We start from the raw sequence: 19229 nt of genomic DNA, 5'->3' as shown, positions 1-19229 counted from the left end.
CTGGTTGCAGATGGGTAGTGGTGTTGTGTATCAGGCAGTGTTGGGGAGGCTGAAAGCAGGAGTTGAAGGAAACAATTGCGAAAAGCATCCCAGCCGAAGTTGGGAGTTGGTAATTTTAGGGACAAAGAAGATTCCCATGATTGATCCCCGACGGCATTGGGTTATCCTACAATCCAAATTTCCATGATGAAGTTGGGTGGCGAGGTAGAAGACAAAGTCCCCAGTCCAGAGCTCTTTAGTGCTGCTACATCCATTGTTGCCAGACACAACCTTATCAAAGAGCTTGATGAAGGAGTCTCCAACAATGGTCGGGATAGTGATAAATGAATGCCTACTGCTCGTCCTGGACAGTATATGGATAGCGCAACCCGAGCGTTTTTGGGTTTGACGAACGGTGGTATGAGTCTTTCCATATCTGAAGGTGAAAGTGGTGGGGTTTCTCGGCGAGGTCTATCGGAGTCTTCTTCGTGTAGCTCGGCTGGTCACAGTCTGCCAGCCCAGGTTGTCGTCTTCCAAATTGATATCCTCTAGCTGCCGCGTTGCTGCTACTGAAGAAGAGAACATCCACCGCTGAACTTGTTGTCGAAGGTTGTCATAGGAGAGGTGAGAAGTGTTTCCCGGGTTGGCTGAGAGGCGGAGGCAGAATGCACAGGGGGGCGGATAGAAGGTTTGCCTAGGGAGTCGCATCCATCGCTCCGCATGATGTCATCATGTCTCGATGCCGTCCAATATATGTTTGTTTTTCTTTGTTTTCAAAATCTAAGAAAAAAGACCATAAACTTTAGAGGTAATCATATGTGCACAACATATAAATGTAGATGCAGAAGATACAACTTTAATATTAATGTGAAGAATGGTTACCCTCTTAACCTTCTTTTATTTTTTCTGAATGGTGATTTCATTAAATGAGGGAACCACCATTAAAAAAAAAAAAGAAAAAAAGAGGGAACTACATAAGGCTGAGAATAAAAAAAGGAGCTCTCAACTAAAAACAGAAAGAAAGTTAAAGGGGCACATTGTGCTCTACAAGAAGATGTTGACAACAACTACCATCTGTAGCGAGGGAGTCCGTTATCGAATTAGCAGATAAAACTGTGTGATTCCAAGAAATGTGAAGAGATTGCTCAACGTCTCAGCCTTGTCAAAGTACTGCTCAACCTTCCATGGAGGACTAGAGGTACTCAGCTAATCAATTACCCATTTTGAGTCACCTTCAACCATCAATGACTCTAATTCTCTGCTTGTAATGCTTCTGCCATTGAAGCATATACATCACTTCAGCCTCAAGGGAGTTCTATGCCCAGTGGACCCAGAAAAAAACAATAAAATTAACTATAATGATCGCTAATAATCCCATCAATATCCGCTGCCCCAGGGTTACTCGGAGCTTCCATCAAAACTTAGTTTAAAAGTCCTGGGTTACCAATTCAGAATCATCACTGGTTTATGGATAGTAAGGTACATCATTTCTCATTATTCCTTATACCTTAATGTAATTCTCATTATTCTCCAAAGAAAAGGTACACAATTTCTCTTCATTAAGTCTTTTGTAAGCATTGGGAATCTCTTCTAAGTCTTTGGAGAGGTTGGAGCAGAACAATGTAGAATGGATGGTTGTTTCACTGATGCTCCCTTCATTTTTGGTCTTGTAAGAGAATTTGTTGTCATTGTGGGCTGTCCAAGGATGACCAAGGGATGACTGGAAGGCTCACATTTTAAAGGAGCCACAGATCTGCTCCCTGCTAAACAACTCATTATTCCTGCCATCATGCAAACATTAGCCTTTACAAGCCGTGTGCTTGCCAACTTGATTTTCCTAGCGCACAACTTCTATTTTCCCACCAACAGGAGATACCTAGATTGGACAACATAGTTACCTTTGTTGATGGTTTCAACATGGTAATGAGAACGCCATTAGTGAACTTGACAGCCTTGTAGTCATGGCTGACCCAAACCCAAACCTTGGGGTTGGCAAGAATTCTGGAGAAATGCCTAATAGCTATTATGGAAAAGAAAAAGCATTAAGACCTAAAGGCATGATGACCAGACTTATTGTTTCTTGGCCTGTATGGAGGGTTCTTTGATGTCAAACGTGATGAGTAAAAACAAAAACATATGCAATTAGTAGATGAAGGGAATCTTTTCTGTCTAGTCTTGAAGCTTTGTTGCTAGACCAACTCCACCATACTACCTGTTAAATTGGGTTGAAGGCCCTATCCCAAAATGACTAGCCACTTGGGAAACCTCTTATGCCAACTAATAAACTCAAGATCTTTTATCTCACTAATCCATGTGGCACTATTCTTTAATACTCCCCCTCACGTGTAGGCACATGGATAATTTTGGTGCATGCCCTCACGTTTGGTATGTGGATAATTTGGGTAGAATGCCCACATACTGAGTGGTTGCTCTGATACCATGTTAAATTGGGTCGAAGGCCCTATCCCAAAATGACTAGCCACTTAGTAAACCTCTTATACCAACTAATAAACTCAAGATCTTTTATCTCACTAATCCATGTGGGACTATTCCTTAACACTACCAACGATTTTTTTTCTTTGTAACTCATTATACTTCACTAATTACTAATACAACTCCTACTCTTAACTTCTAAATCCAATCTAACTCAAAAATCCCTTCTAATAACTTCAGCTCTACGCCTAATAAACCCCTTAAAATAGTGAAAATTACTTACCCATTCCAAACTAACCTTCGTCCTTATGACCATAATTAAAATAATTTTTTTTGTTTTTGAATGAAGATGTATAAGCTATTAAAAAAGAGTAAGGATTACAATACCTAGCTAAACAGGGCCTTCCTCCACAACAATAATTAAAATAAATTGACAACAACTAAGTATTGGTTTCTATGACACCTATAGCGGATGAGGTAGGTGGTTGAGATGAACGACTTAGGTAATTGTGGTGAAAATTAGAAAGTGAGATCGAGCATCTCACTACAAGCCGTTTTACAAGGAGAGGGGTGTGACATGTCAACATTACTTTGTTTCCTTCAATCAACTGATTTTGGCTATTGACATTACTTCGATCAATTCACACCTGGTCAGACCACCTAGAATATTAGTAACAGGTGGTGTTGTCTATTACTTCTATAATGCAGTTGGTGCACTTGGTCTCTCGACTGCTTTGCTGTGATGCTGCAATATGTCCACATTTTTTGAAAGTTTGTCCTCATGATATTTTATTAAGAAGAAAAGAGAGTTCTGCTTGTAGTTGTAGTTGTTGTTGTTTTTGATAGTTTTCTTTACATAATTTAATTATTAAATTATTTGCTTTTCTTTTAGTGAATCTTCACAATTTATTTTGCTTTGTATGATCCATTTTTCAGCCACCCCTTTGTCTTCCAGTTCTGTCTTTGTTTCTATTATGTCATGAAAGAGTTTGGTTTTGAGAGTTTGAAGTGGCAAAAGGAATTTATTTTTCGGCCTCAGGAAACGTTGCCTGAATTGTATGACGTCCTCCGTTTTCTATGAGCCAAGAATGAACTTCGAGTTGTCTCTGATTGTAGTTTTTATGAGGCATTTTTCCTAGGAGATTGTAATTTTTGTTGTTCTGGAAGCTTTTATTCTTAATAGAAAAGAAAGTACAAAGAATACTGGGTTACACTCTCATACAAACGAAGACGGCAGCACCACCAGTGGAAGGCCCTTGGTACCTGTGGGGCCTGGGTTATGTACCTCCGTATTCTTATTTAGTATATTATGAGAAAGGAAAAATGCTGCTTTTCAGTGCAAACGAAGACCACAACTTAGTGATTATAATGAGATCACTAACAACATAGTGCTGAGGAGGGATACTGGACCTAATTTGTCATATTATTGAAGGACGTATTTGAATGTTTTGGAAATTCTGCAAATTGATATGTTTCAGATAATTTCTGATTATGTAATGCTGTATCTAGCACCACTTAAAAAGAATATTGACATTTCCTTTCACTAACAATGAAGGTATCTAAACTTGCTGATCTGTACAAAGAGAGTGCTGAAGAATGGTCTAAGAAGGCAGGTGATCTTGAAGGTGTAATTAAAGCACTGGAAGTAAGGAATTTTCTCCAACTGCCTTTCTTGCATTTGTGTTCTGAGTGACAGAAGGTCCTTTCTGTTTCTTAATTATCTTAATTGTTTCAATTATTCATGTGTAGACACATTTGAGTCAGGTGGAAAATGATTACCGAGAGAAACTTGAGAAAGAAGTGTCTATGAGGAAAGATTTGGAAAAGGTCTGGTATTTTATCCTCATGTATCTATATATTTTTTAAAATATTTTCTCTTCTAAGTTTAAATTTTCTGCATTTATTGCTTTCAATTTTTGTTTTTCACTTCTATGAATTTTATCTTCTTGTCATTTGATATTGTTCACCTTTAGGAAGCTCTGGACTTGAAAGCGAAACTGGAAAAATGTGAAGCAGAGATTGAGAATTCTAGAAAAGCAAATGAAATGAGTCTTTTTCCTATATCAAGCTTTGAAAGTGTTTCAACTACAGTAGGCAGGTATAGTTTAAGTCTCTAAAATGTTAATGCAAGTTTTTTCTCTCTGTTCTTCATTCTAACTTATATCATTAATCTCTCTATTATTGTTATTGTTTGAATTAACTTGCATGGACGTGTTGTGGCTTTATAAATCTGATGCTGTTCGATCATTTCATCGATCGATGGTTTTTGAAAGTATATGGAAATGGAAATTATTGCTTTGAACTAAAAATCATGAGCAAACTTTCATTTCACAAGACTATGGCAGTGTTAATTTGTTTGAGTCTGTATAAGTTTTATAATGGAAGGATTGAGTGAGGCTACATGTGTAATAGAAGAGCATCAAGTTGGGAAACTATAATAGTTAATAAAGCCAGCTTAGCTGTCCTCCAATAAAGCAAGTGGGAGCTTATGATCAAGTTGCTTGTAAGAGACATGTGGCACAAGCAACAGCCCTTGTGGAAGGCCCTTAATGCCCGTGGCTTAGCAGGGGGTATCCTCATCATTTGGGACAAGGCAGCTTTTTGACTTCTTAGACTCGTGCATTAGAGAATACCAATTGGACTAAAGTTGTTTGATAAGGAGCAAAATGTTACATGGTGCTTGGTGGGTGTATATGGTCCAACAAGGTACATGCAAAGATCCTTCTTCTAGGAGGATTTATTTGAGCTCCTTCAGTGATGGTCTCAGCCTTGGATGCTGGTTGGTGACTTCAGTGCCATTCCATTCTTTTTTTTTTTTTTTTTTTTGAGAAATGGTGATTTTATTCAGCAAACAAAAGCTGCAAGCTAAGGGAGCATTCCCTTTACAACAAGGGATTAGAGGGAAGCTCCCTGCTTAACAAGCAAATCGACAACAAAATTAGCAAATCTAGGAATATGAGACCAAGTACAGTCAATAAAGGCTTGCAGTTGCCCCTGGAGAGCATAACGCTGAGCAGATTCTTTAGAGGTCAGGCTTCTAGACTCCTCATCAATGTTAAGGATAGCCACCTGAGTAGGGGTGGAAGCTTTCTTCGCCAAACAGGTAGACTGGAGCTCAAGGGCCCAGAAGCGCAAAAGGGGCTTGCAAACCTTGAGTTTCATCGGGAGGGACCACCCGCTTGGGCCAACAACAACTATCCTCCTCCAAAAGGACTGGACCGAAGAATCAAACGAGGGGTCATTAATCCAAGCATTGTTGATTCTGAATGGCGGGGGGGGGGGGGGGGGGGGGGGGGGGGGCAGCTGCCGAAGTGAGTGTCCACCATGATCGGCCAATGATCCAAAACTGTACGACTAAGCACTTTACCAGTAGCATTGTTATAGAGCCGTAGCCAATCCTCGTTGGCGAGAAATCTGTCAAGCTTTGATAGTACAGGGGGTTGCATACTGTTTGACCAAGTGAAGGTCTTCTAGGACAGCAATTTCATTGAGCTCCCAACATCCAATGAAGTCAACAAAGAGCCTCATGGAGGTAGTGATCCTCCCAGACGACGGGGATTTCTCATGGCAAAACCGAATTACATTGAAGTCTCTAGCGAGTAACAAAGGGACAAGTCATCTCTGGTAGACCGACAGGAGGTCGTCCTAGAAGAGGTCTCTCTCTCTCTTTATGTCTAGTAGGTCCATAGATCCCCACGAGACACCAAATTTTCCCTGAGCACTTATCTCGCAACTTAACGCCAAGCGAATAGCTTCCCTGAAAGCTATCAATCACCTCAAGGATGCCCGTGTCCTAGATAAGAAGATGCCTCCCGTCGAGCCAACAACATCCACAATGTTCTAGCCGGGTTCCCTCAAAGGCCAATTATCACGAACGAAGCCGAGAGGGAGAGAAGCTACCTTAATCTCTTAAAGCACATCAATGCTTGATTTGGTAAAGGCGAGAAGGCTTCGAATAGACGCACGCCACCGCGACGAGCCAATTCCATGAACATTCCGCCAGAGCATAATCATCGATCATTTCTTTTTTCTTCGACTTTTCTGAGGGGTGATTGTCCCCAGAAGAGGCCCCGTGAAGACAATTCCCATCACTTTTGCTAGCTCCACGATCTGAGCCCAAGTTTCCGGGTCGTACTTGTGTTACTTGGACTGAAGTGCCTCTACGAAACACTGAGATCTTTCACCCGGTTCTAGGAAAACAAAAAGGCCTGTCTCTGGATCTCGAGAGAAACGAACTTGAGCACTGGGCTCCCCTTGAAACAGTTGCCGAGGCTGACCTCTATTCCTCCGCTAGTAAGTAGCTATGGGGGGGGGGGGGATTTTGACGGCGGCCTTGCTCACTAGTCCCAGACTCAGCGTCAGAATGATAGATTAAAGAGGGAGTCCATGCTCGGGAGGGTGATTTCTGGGGTGAGAGCATTGGAGGAGGCTGGATTTAAACGTATCCAAAGGACACTCGACGACCTCCAAATGTGGGGATAATGGAGTATGACTTTTTTTTTAGTAAAGACGGGGTGAGTGTCGGTAGGCTGTATCTGGCGACTGACAAGAAGGTTGTCAGAAGGGTTAATTTATGGGGGAGGTTGTATGTGGTGAGGGAATTTTTCCTACTTGGGGGTGAGAGATAGGAGGGGTGAACGTGGCAGGCAAGGGGACAAGCGAGCCTGGGGACTGGCTCGTGCCAGAGCTGCAAGGGGAGGACCACACTTCCTGGGGAGGAGTTAAGCCAGTACGCTCTGCTCTCAAAGCGTTGCCAGGCCTCCAGATGGCTCCTCGATAGTGGGGTACTCCACATGTTGGAAGTCAGACATAACTTCAATGTCAATTCGGACCCAAAATCGAGCGTTATCAACCAAGACGCATCTGAAGTGCACTCCATCTCAATGTCAAAGCGGTTTGATGAGAACTCGGGCCTCAGCGAGTTGATGCCAATGCTCGGTAAGTGGGTCCAAAGCAATGATGGACCCGAACTCCTCCATGATGCTAGTGAAGACCAAAAGCTGCCATAACTCCACTAGCAAGCTTGTTATGGTCGCCCATTTAACGAACTGATTGGATAGCGTCGAAGGAAGCCATTCCGTGATCCCTAGGATGCCTAAAGGGGGGTGGGGTACGAGGGCGAAGGTGAGGGCCGTCGTTGTCTCCGGCTGGGTGCAGAAGTGCACGAGCTAGGCTTTGGGGGGGAGGGGGGAGGAAAGAAATTATGGGGGTGTATGTGAGGTTTAGACCATCCTTCAGCCATTGGAGGATGCGGGATTTGTTGGTTTATGAGGTGGAATGATTGGTTGTTGACCGTGCCAGTGCAAGACGCCTGTCACGAAGGAGGTTTGGGGGTAGGAGGATGTTTTTTTGGAGCTCGCACAAGCTTGGAGCGCCGGTGGCCGTTGTTGGAGATGACAACAGTGGGACTGCTGGCGATGCGACGGCCGGTAGGTGGGGGTAGGGTGGGGCCAGAACTGGTGGCAGGCGGCACTGTCTTGTTTGGTCGTGCTCGTGGTCTCACACATGGGCGCGGCCTCAGACATTTCAAATTTTTAACAAAGCCTGATTTCTTGCAGAATTACAATTGAATGCTTGTGAAGGGAGAGAAAAAGATAGATTGTGGCACGTTTTCTTAGAGCGTCTATTCCTCTTACATTCCAAGAAACAATAATCGTTGAGGGCTCGGGTTGTGGACTCTTGAATGTTTGTCATCACTCACTAGATAGCCGTCGTAGACAACACTGTTATGGTCCTGGATCTGACACATGGATTCGTAGGGAGGAAGAAGAGAAAGACTAAGATTAAGCCAAAGGGAAGCTTGAAAACCCTAGGTTCGTTAAGGAGAACGCATACCCCTGAGCTCGTTGAGGAGAACTCGAAATCAATGCTTGCCTTTCTCATTACTCTTACCCCTTAAATATGGTTCACCCTTACAAGGTTTAAGATAAAATATTACAAAATACCCCTGTAAATAAAATATTCCAAAAATACCATTGTGGCCTATTAATTCTTTAACTGAAAGAAAATAAAGTAAATTAAAGAAAAACAATTAAAATAATAATGTTATTGCGTGCATAACATTACACTCCCCCTGGGAGAAAGAGCTGGTCCTCAAGCTTGAAGGTAGGGTCTGCTTGCCCGTACCGACATCTCCACCTGTTCTCAAGTATCAACCACGGTATCTGTGTCAGCCGTCTGGACTACAAAACTGGAGCATCCACTAGAGAAGCAATTTTTTTTTTTTTTTTTTGACACGGCCAGCATCACTTGCTGTAGCATACCCCAATACGGATAATCAACCAAACAACAAGTTGAACTATCGCTTGCGCCAAACTGGTAACTTCTGCTTCGACATTAACAGCCTTTGTGGGATCTGCCCCAATGGTTGCCTCATTGGCAAAATGCAGCATGTCCCCAGTAACCTCAGTCTTTGGACCCAGTCCATGTTCAGCAAATTGCCCAGCATGCTTGACGAAAGTACCATGGCCGTAAGCATTGAGCATGATATCAAGATATCATCGTGGTCTACTACTTTCTCAAGATCCACCAATTCAATGTTGCACCTTTGGTGAAACTTCTCGTCCATATCAAGAACATATGCAACACCCCCACTCATCCCTGCGTAAAGTTTCTTCCAATTTTCCCAAGTACTACTACAGTACCATATGTCATGTACTCACAACCAAGATCTCCAACCCCTTCAACCACAGCTTTAGCCCCTGAGTTACGCACACAAAACCTCTTAGCAGCAGTTCCATTAAAATACGCCTCCCCTCCAGTTGCTCCATAGAGAGCAACATTACCAATGACTATATTTTCCTTTGAATCAAACTGACTCTTTCTGGGAGGATACACTACAATCTTCCCCCCAGATAATCCCTTGCCTACATAGTCATTGCTGTCCTCTTCTATATCAAGAGTGGACAGAGGAATGCACCAAGGCTTTGTCCAGCACTTCCTGTCAGCTTCACATGGATGGTATCTTTAGGTAGCCCATTCATGTGGTATCTCTTCGTCACTCCATGACTTAGCATTGTGCCAACGGCACGATTCACATTGCGAATAGGCATATCTATGTAGATTGGCAGGCCACTTTCCAAGGCAGGTGTGCATGAAGCTATCAATTTTTTATCCAATGCCATGTCCAATCCATGGTCCTGTCTCTGTACACAATATTGAGCTGCATTATATTTTTCCGTTTGTACTTGCTGCTGGGGTGCCCTTATCTTCACTGCAATAGCAGCAGCAATATGAGATAGGCATCATCTTGGGCTCAAGAGCTCCACTAATGGTACATGCAGTAAGAACAGACATTATTTTTGTTGCTGTCCCTGTCCGGCCAGAATTAGCTACATCCTGCAGAGGAGTACCTGTTGTGCCCACAACAACAGAATTGTGCGCCATCCATCGCTGCTGCTACTACTTTCTGAATAATCAGCACTGGTTTCAGCAGTGGCACTGTTGGCAACACTGGTTTCTGCAGTGCCACAGCAGCAGCACAAAAAAATTGGTGGAAGAACCCAAGTGCTGCAAAACCAGCAGCTTCCTCCTGTCTGATCTCCCGAATCCTTCAATCTAAGTCAGAAGCTCCAACATTTGCATCTACTACAGGCTGAGAAAAATATCCTTGAAATGCAGGTCCATGTAAAAGGGTAAGATCAACCCCATAGTGATTATGCTGCTGCCAAAAGAGGGACTTGTTTGCAATTTCAACATTCAAAAATTCATTACTGATGGGAGCCAAGTGTATCCTCCCAATTGTTGGAAACATTTTCATTTTCCCATTGGGAACAAGAAACCGATCTCTTGCAATTACATATGACTCTTAGCATTATGTCATTGACAAGTAAAGTGCCCATGGAAATGACTCCGCTGCTCACAAGATTGGTTAGGTCATCAATGAATCCAGTGAAGTTATACCCCACCATTACCATGTCGATTCCAGCTTGAATTGCAGCAGCAACAGAGGTCGTGTAGTTGGTGTGAGTTGGGTACGTGATTCTATCAACTCCTTGCCAGGCATCATAGGAAGCATCATAGTAAGGAGGCATGTGAATGCTCAGCAGTGAATGGAAGTCGATTATGGTGATGTACTCATTGATCCCTTTCTGGATACCGCCATCACCAAGAGAGTGCTTCGCACAGGCAACAACCTTCTTTTGGCCAGCAACATATGGAACACCCAGTCGTCCTCCTTGAAAGATTTCTCCCTGTAAACCAGAGAAGATCTCTGTCATCTCCTCGACAATCTCAGGATCCTCGCTGTAACTCTCGTAGCAACGGCCCCATCTGGGGTCTCTGTAAAGAGCAATACATGGAGCAAAAATGTACTGAATCCCAGTTCCCTTGACTTCCAAAACAGCTGCTTCTCCAATCATCTTCACAAGCTGAGGATCCCTGGTTGCTGCCAGTTCAACATTATGAGGGAATAAGGTGGCTTTATAGACATTGTTGTGGCCATGCACAGCATCAATTCCATAATTCATTGGAATCCCAAGACGGCTAGAGAGTGATCCGTTCTGGAAAGCGTTCACCATATCAATCCACTGCTGGGAAGTGGCAAATGGAGCAGGAACACTATCTCCACCCCTCAAATACACTTCCAATGAAGTACTTGCTCATGACTTCTGGTGAGAGCACAGATCGATTGGCTTGTGTCATCTGACCGATCATTTCAGCCAGAGGCATTCTTCTGATAAGATCTTTAACTCTGGTATTTAATGGCAAATTGGCGTCTTTATACTTCATATAACCTTGTTCATCATCTCCGAACGCTCTCCACAAACACCACAATACTGTTATCTAGAACAGGAGACTGGAATTCTCCATTTTTGAAACAGACACACTATTGCTGTGTGCATCCACAACATTATAATTTGTCCCAGAAAAATTGATATAATTCCTCCACAAGAAAAATTTCAGTACACCGTTGTCAATTTGACCAAGCACATGCTCACTGCTGCTGTTCTCAGCATCCATATTTTTTTTTCTATCAATCCCGGAATCCCCAGAAAAATTCCATTTCGGAATTCATACACACAAGCCGGAATTCCAGCAATTGTGCACTGTTTCTCTGCTTCACGGAACAGAGAACCTCTGTCCCCAATTTTCAAGCAGCGCTGCTGCTGCTCAGGCTCCCCTCAACCCCATGGAACAATCGTTTTGACCTAAAAATCGATGGCGTTTCAGAAGCTTACCCTCAAATGTGTTGAAGTTGGTTCCCCACTGGCCTGCCGAGAGCGAGATTGAGACTGAGAGTGAGAATTTGGAAGCCAAAGCCCACCGGATTTGTTTCCGTCGACGCCTCCTCTTTTTCCGGTTGTGAATAGCAGCCCTTTGGGGCTTCGCTGCTTGTAGATTTTCCAAGACAGAGGAGGGACGACCGAACTGATTCACCGAGACAGAGTTAGATCGAAATTTTTCCATCTTCTGTTCTGGGAGACATTCTATTGGCCGTGAGAAAATTTAATGTAAGATGCCCGCCATCTTTCGTCAGATGCTCTACAACATGCACGTTTTTCTTCCCATTGATCGCGCATGGCAATCCATTTTTCTCGGGATATAGAATTGCGCATTGTGTTCCCGCTCTGATACCAGTTGTTATGGTCCCGGATTTGACACATGGATTCGTAGGGAGGAAGAAGAGAAAGACAAAAATCAAGCCAAAGGGAAGCTTGAAAACCCTAGGTTCGTTAAGGAGAACGCACACCCCTGAGCTCGTTGAGGAGATCTCAAAACCCTGGTTTACTCTAAATCAATGCTTCCTTTCTCATTACTCTTACCCCTTAAATAGGGTTCACCCTTACAAGGTTTAAGATAAAATATTACAAAAATACTCCTGTAAATAAAATATTTAAAAAATGCCCCTATGGCCTATTAATTCTTTAACTGAAATAAAATAAAGTAAATTAAAAAAAATTAAAATAATAATGTTATTGCGTGCATAACAAACACCCGTAATTCTAGCCTGGTTCATCATCTGTTGCCAAGTCTCATCATCATATCTATGACGTCGGATTGGAGTTGACTGACAAGCCTATGTGATCTTTCACTTGGCTGGAATTGGATACGCTTAGGGGTAAGGTTTTGTGATGGAGAAGCAGGATTGCTGGATTCATCATGAAGGAGGGGCCTGTTTTGATCTCTTCGTTTCCTTTGGTAGGTAGCAAGAATGGGGGGTGAGGAGACAATCGGCTGGGTCGAAACAGAGATGGTTGACTCAATGTTCAACTGGTATGCTGAGTCTTGCCCCGGGAGGAAAAGAAGTAGTGTGACACAAACACGAGGAGGAGTGAAAGAAGAAATAGAGAATGAAGAAGAGGGTCAAGATTTGTGTAGATCTCAATTTTTCCTTTTTTTTAAAGGTCTTCTCTTCAAGTCATTTAATGCTTATTTAAAAGAAAAATACTAGGCAAATTGTAGTTAGTGCCCCTATTCATGTTAGATTACTTAAAACAAATAGAAAGAAAGTAACTAATCCGAACACAGTAGTACAATAAAATTTTGTTCGTTGGATACAAGAGAAGATACAAATGAACCGATTTCTGTTCCTTTCTAGGAAAGCACAACTTGAATTATAAAATCTGATTTTAGTTTTTTTTTTCAAAAATAAATATCCAATGCCCGTCTTGTAAGAAGATTTTCTACTTGAAAAATATAAAAAAAAAAGTAAGAAGTTTTCACAGACATGCCTCTTCCATGAGGGGTTTTGCTGATTTCATCAGAAGCTGTGGGTTGGACCAGATCCCTCTTTCTGGGAAGACCTATACTTGGTCCAACGGATAGTAGCTCCCAATCCTATCAAAATTGGATTCACTTTCTTGTTTTTCGGGTAGGGTGCTCAATAGGGTGGGGTTCGATCATTGGCCCATTCTTCTATCCACCTCTTTTGGTAGATGGGGACCTTCTTCCCCTTTCTGATTTAAAAACTCTTGGTTGCTGGAGCCAAATTTTGATCCTCTTATCAAAGAATGGTGGTCCAATTGCCAATGCGGAGGTAGAATGGAGTGGTTTTTCCCTCAAAAGTTAAAGCTTCTTAAAGCAAAACTCAAAGAATGATCCTCTAGCCGTCATGCTTCGTTGGGTGCCAAGAAAGCCTCTCTTCTCTCTTGGATCACCGATCTGGACTCAACGGAAGAGCAGAGGTATTTATCCTCGAAATTTTCAACACGCATTTCTCTCTCAACCGATTTAAAATTAATTTTACATTAAGAAAAAATTCAGTGGAAATAAAGAGATAGTTTCAAATGGTTGTTGGAAGGGGATGCAAACACAAAGTTTTTTCATACCCTCGCCTCATTGAGGAGGAGATCTAACCGAATTACCTCATTATGTATCAATAACGAGGTAATGTCGGATAGGGTCTCCATTACTAATGTGCTGATTCATTTTTTACAGACTTGTACTCGAAAGAATGCTACAATAGACAAAAAAATCAACACCTTCATTTCACCCGCCTCTCCCTAGTAGCTGGATCCCTTCTGGAGTCTCCTTTCTCTCATGGTGAAGTTGAGCGGGCGGTGTTAGGCTTGGCGAATGATAAGGGCCTGGGTCCTGATGGCTTCAATGGGGATTTCTTCAAAAGAGCTTGGCCGATTATTAAGGAGGATATATTTGCTATGATTCAAGGTTTCTATGATAAGGGCATCACATTCCACAACATTGGAGCTTCCTTCATCAAGTTGGTCCCTAAAAAAACCAATGTGGAAAAACCGGGGGATTTTCGGCCAAATTAGTCTCATTTTCAGAACATATATGATTATTGCCAGATTTCTTGCGCACCGACTCAAGGCTTTCCTCCCAATCGTCATCCACTGTGGGCAAAACATATTCCTCAAAGGAAGGAACATTCTTGACTCCACCATGGCCTCCCACGAGCTTATTGAACATTTTAGCCGCACCAAAGACCCGAGGATTGCTTTCAAGCTTGATTTGGAAAAGGCTTTTGATTGCATCAACTGGATGACTTGATGGGTCATATGGGTTTTAGCGAGAGATGGAGGTTTTGGATCATGAGTTATGTGGGCTCGGCCTCATTCTAACTCATTCTCAATGGCACAATTTGCGGTTACTTCAAGGGCATGAGGGGGTTGAGACAGGGAGACCCCCTCTCCCCACTTCATTTCAACATTGTGGCAAAATTCCTATCTTCGATATTCTATTCAGCCAAGGAGCTCGGCTGGTTGGCCCCACTAGTCATCACCCGATTTTCAATATCCCCATCCTTCAATATGTAGACGACACTATCATCTTTGGGGTTGGTACCATGGAAGGCGTTTTTCTTTTGAGAATCAAAGTGGTGCTGGGCCTTTTTTGAATTGGCCTTTGGGCAAAAAGTTAAATGGGGGAAGACTTCTCAACATTGATTCAGGGATGCTCTCGGATATGGTGAGCTTATTGGGATGTTCGGTCTCCTCCATCCCTACCACTTACCTTAGGCTTCCTTTATTCACTGGGTGCATCAATAAGGACTTTTGGACATCGGTAGTCGAAAAGCTTGAGTTGCGTCTCGCCACATGGAAAGGTCGGCTTCTCAGCAAAGCAGAAAGACACACCCTCCTCAAGTCATGTATTGCCAGCATTCTAAACTATTTCCTATCCTTCATGCCTTGCCTTGCCTCCATTTGCCAAATTGTGGGCAAGATGAAAAGAAGGTTCCTTTGGAGGGGCTCCAACGATACTTTAAAATATCATCTGGTTAGTTGGGATGACGTCTGTATTCCCAAGTACTTGGGTGGTTTGAGTATCTAGGTATCTAAGGACATGAATTGTGCTTTACTTTTGAAATGGATTTAGAGGTTCAACACTATCTCTTCCAATCTCTGGAAGGAGATGGTGGTAACCAAACTTGGTTGCTCCTCCCTTTGGTGGACCTTGGGAGAAAGCAGAAGATGCTTTTCACCGATTTGGAGATCCCTTTATCTTCTCCTTCCGACTTTCTCCTCAGCCATCAAATTTTATGTGGGTAATGGAAAGTCGATAAATTTTTGGGGAGATTGGTGGGCTGGGTATGAGCCCCTTCAGAGCTCTTTTGGCGGGCTATTTCGTCTATTATTATAGAGAGAGATTTCAGTTGCTTTGGAGATGGTGGATGGAATCTTCATCCCTGGCGAGGACTTTTAGACGCTGAGGCCTTTGATGCTAGCCGGCTGCTGGACTCTATCCAATCAATGCGGTTGTGTTCTCATGCTCAGGACAAGTTAATTTGGTGGCCTAATAAGAGTGGCGGTTTCTCCATGTCCTCTGCTTACGGTTTCATCAGAGGGTGGCAGTCCCATTGGGCTGAGCACGACGTTACCTTCACTTGGCTCTTTGTGCGCTCCTCCTAGGATCAAAATTTTCATGTGGAGTGCTTGCCTCAATAAGATCCTTACGGTGGATATTCTTAGACGGAGAGGTCACTCCTTGATTGATCTCTTTTACTCGCTATGCAACTAGGAGGAATCAATCAACCATCTCCTCTTATACCCTTTCTCATGGCTCGTGTGGACCTCTATTCTTCGTCGCTTCGGTTTACAATTTTGTCTGCCTGTAGATTTGATTATTGCCAGTAGGATGCTATTTGGTACTGCTCTTACTGGGATGGGGTGGTTGATTCTTTTTGCTTGTACTGCTTTCATTCCTTGGGGTCTTTGGAATGAGCGAATCACAGACGTTTCAATGCCAAGTTATATTCCCTGGAGAGAGTTGTTGACAGTATCTCAAGGCATATTTCCTCTTGATTGCTCACCAAGAAGGCCTTCTCCCCTTTTTTGGTGCCACTATTCGGGATAATTGGCATTGCCTGGCTCGGTTACATACTCACTCAAGGCCCCCCATTGTTATGGAATGGTCCCTGCCTTGGCCTGAGTTCCTTAAGCTTAATTTTGATGGTTCTTCACTTGGTAATTCCCAGGATTGCCGGCTTTGGTGAGTAATAATGATCCCTCTAGTAATCAACTCATCTCCTTTGCGGGCACCTTGGGTATTTCAAATTCGACGACTACTGAGCTTCATGGCTTCCTTAACGGGCTCCACATCTTTAGCGATCACTGCAAGGGTCCTTTTCACATTGATGGGGATTCCAAGGTGGTGATTGGTTGGTGTACTAATGTTTCCGCCCCCTTGTGGCGCCACTGGGATGTTTTCTTTGAGATTATGGTTATTGTTTCACACTTTGATTGTATTTGGACTCACATTCTGAGATCCGCCAATTCGGTTGCTGATGTACTTGCTAAACAGGATGCTACCCTACAATCCCTTCTTGTTAGGGGTTTGCTCCCTTGACTTTTGTTTTCTGCTTTCTTTCTCTTAATAAAATTACCCTTTCTCAAAAAAAAAAAAAAAAAAGGTTGGACTGATTCTTCACAAAATGATTGGCTGAAGTTAAAGATCTTTTCCCATTCAATAAACATTTGATCTTTCCAAGTCCCAGAGAATGTGAAATTATTGTCTAACAATCACGTTTCTTACTTTCATCTTCCTAGAATGTTGGGACTTATTACCTCAACAGTCCCCTGCATTCTACAGCTAACGTGTCACGCTGACCAAGGTGTGGAGAACATAGACATATGGGCCAGAGAAGATACACACATAGACGTTAAACAGAATCATACTGCCTTCAATTTTCTCTCATACCATATGGAGATTGAGCTGATACCACACAAAATGACTAGCTGAAATTATAAGACCTCTTCATGGATCCCAATGCAAGAATGTTTTCTCACAACAACTTCTCTGGGTCTCAGAATTGTGGAAATCTAACCTACCAACAGCATGGAATAGTATCAGTTACCTCGTACGTTAGCTGTTTAATTCAGTGTCTCATGCTTGAATTAGAAATTCATAACAGTTCATAACCATTACTTCTGATGTTGTTTATTTTGCAGAAGGGTTGGTGGAAATGAAACTGATGATAAAAGTGAAGAAGAGAATTGTCTCTTACTCGTACCACAAGTACCGGCAGGTATTTCAGGTACCGCTTTGGCAGCATCTCTTTTGCGCGATGGTTGGAGTGTAAGTAAATCTTCTTTTCTTTTTGCCTTTATCTCTTTCATGTGATTCCTGTTATCATAGCTGAAACGACATTTCTTTGTGCTTTCAGTTGGCTAAAATGTATGAGAAATATCAAGAAGCTGCTGATGCCTTGCGACATGAAAGATGGGCTCTGAAGCACTCAGAGGATGTGTTGAAACGGGTAAATTGTCCCGTAGATGTTTTTTCCCCTGAAAACTAATTATCCCTTTCCTTATGTCTGTGCTTTTTCTGGATATTACCTTTGGTACTGTTATTTCCTGGATGAAGTGGGGCATTTGATCCCACATAAAAATCTATGTTGTGCAATAGAATTTCAATTCAGAAATAAGTTTTTAGAAAAAGAGTTTGAAATTTTAATCTGCAGAATGATGTGCATGAGTTAATGTAACAGGAAAGTTGATAATTTCACTGAGGGATTTTGTCAATGAGGAACTTTACAGAATATCAAGATCTTGCTGTTTTTTACTGTGACTCGATGAAAAGAGCTTCTCCTTTTTATCTATGAATTTTACTAACATTCTTGGGATCTCTTCATATTTGGTCTGTCTACACAAGAGAACATTGCTCTACATTTTAGGCTACCTGCTGAATGAGGCACATGTGTCCAGCTTGGATCTTGGTGGTAGATCAGGGGCCAAATATTCCTTGAGTAATGTTAAATGGTGGCCAAACTAGGCCCATGAAACTGCAATTACTCAGGGATACTATAGTCATCATTGAAGCAGTCTGGTATCTTTTGGAAAGTCAGTCTCATACCTTTTGATGAGTTCTCTGATAAGAGCAAACTTCTGTTTCTTTATTATTTCATTAGTAGAATGTACTATGTATGACATATACAAATTCGGATTACTTTAGCATCTGTTTTGGGCTGTGCCAATTTTCTGGTGTTGACATTTGTTGAGTGTTTTATGTATAATCGTTTTTTTACTGGATGATTCCTATATTACATTTTTGGACAATCTAATTGACTAATGATCTCGCACAGGTTGTACATGAAATAGAGGAGAAAGCTGAGATCATTTTGGATGAAAGAGGTATTTCTCCTTTTACTTAATTTTTTTAATTTAAAAAAGTGAGTGTTTCATTAAGAGAGTGATACAAAAAGTGCAAAAAGGCAATTAACAAATTGGCCAAAAAACAATTCAGCCTGCATCAAGTGGGAAGGAGTTTGCCGTCAACAAGGTGATGAAGGAAACTCCAACCAAGGAATCTGCTACTTAATCTGCACTATGCACCTCTTTCCAAACAAAGATGTACCATGCACAACATGTCACCGTAGAACATCTAAAAAAGTACAAATGTAACAAGTCTCTCTAGTAAAATTTGAGCAATCACGAAGGAGGTTTCTGAACTGAAGGGAACCAATCATTAAGAACTGCTTTCTTGCCACCCATTAAAGAGCAAAGGCAACTTTGGCAAAAAATTGAAAACCCTGTAGAAAAGCCTTTTCTTCTTTAAAGTGCAATTGTAATGCTTCTTCTTCTTCTTGTTAATAGAAGGTGAGAACTTGTCTTGTTCTCTCAGCAACACCTTTTTGTGGCAGAGTTTGTCTTACGAAGTTGCTTGCTGAAATCTCTTCCATTCCCCTTTCAGTATTGGGTAAAAACTCTTTGGAAATGAGTAGGCAGACCAGTCCCATGGATTTGGTGGTTGGAAGATTATAAAGGGTTTTCTCATCTCATGATTGCTCTCTTGGTGCTGTTATTGAAAAGACATTGTCCTTTCTTGGGCTTAGCTTGTGGATGATTTTAAAATATTATGGGGGGCTGCTTTGAGATTAGGTTACAGGAACCTTTTTAATTGCTGTTCCAGACGTATTC

At 42.2% G+C, this 19229-nt stretch overlaps 1 protein-coding gene across 4 annotated transcripts in view; it reads left to right on the top strand.

Moving 5' to 3' along the window:
- Nucleotides 1–19229, top strand: part of LOC137952259 (nuclear-pore anchor-like) — a 90348-nt gene that overhangs the window by 8553 nt on the left and 62566 nt on the right. For all 4 annotated transcript variants that reach the window (XR_011112205.1, XM_068799372.1, XM_068799373.1 and 1 more), the window contains exons 7-12: nucleotides 3968–4057; nucleotides 4162–4239; nucleotides 4386–4510; nucleotides 17262–17388; nucleotides 17477–17569; nucleotides 18395–18443. Coding sequence is in view for 3 of the 4 variants with exons in the window: in XM_068799372.1 (XP_068655473.1) it covers nucleotides 3968–4057; nucleotides 4162–4239; nucleotides 4386–4510; nucleotides 17262–17388; nucleotides 17477–17569; nucleotides 18395–18443 (562 nt within the window). In the remaining variant the exon portion in view is untranslated. The remainder of the gene's footprint in view (nucleotides 1–3967; nucleotides 4058–4161; nucleotides 4240–4385; nucleotides 4511–17261; nucleotides 17389–17476; nucleotides 17570–18394; nucleotides 18444–19229) is intronic.

Source organism: Aristolochia californica, unplaced genomic scaffold (genome assembly GCF_029961685.1).
Source record: "Aristolochia californica isolate CCGP_79_NKW_82.1479 unplaced genomic scaffold, dmAriCali1.0.hap1 SCAF_15, whole genome shotgun sequence".
In the NCBI taxonomy this organism is placed as follows: Eukaryota; Viridiplantae; Streptophyta; class Magnoliopsida; order Piperales; family Aristolochiaceae; genus Aristolochia; species Aristolochia californica.
This window is presented reverse-complemented; position numbering and strand designations above follow the sequence as displayed.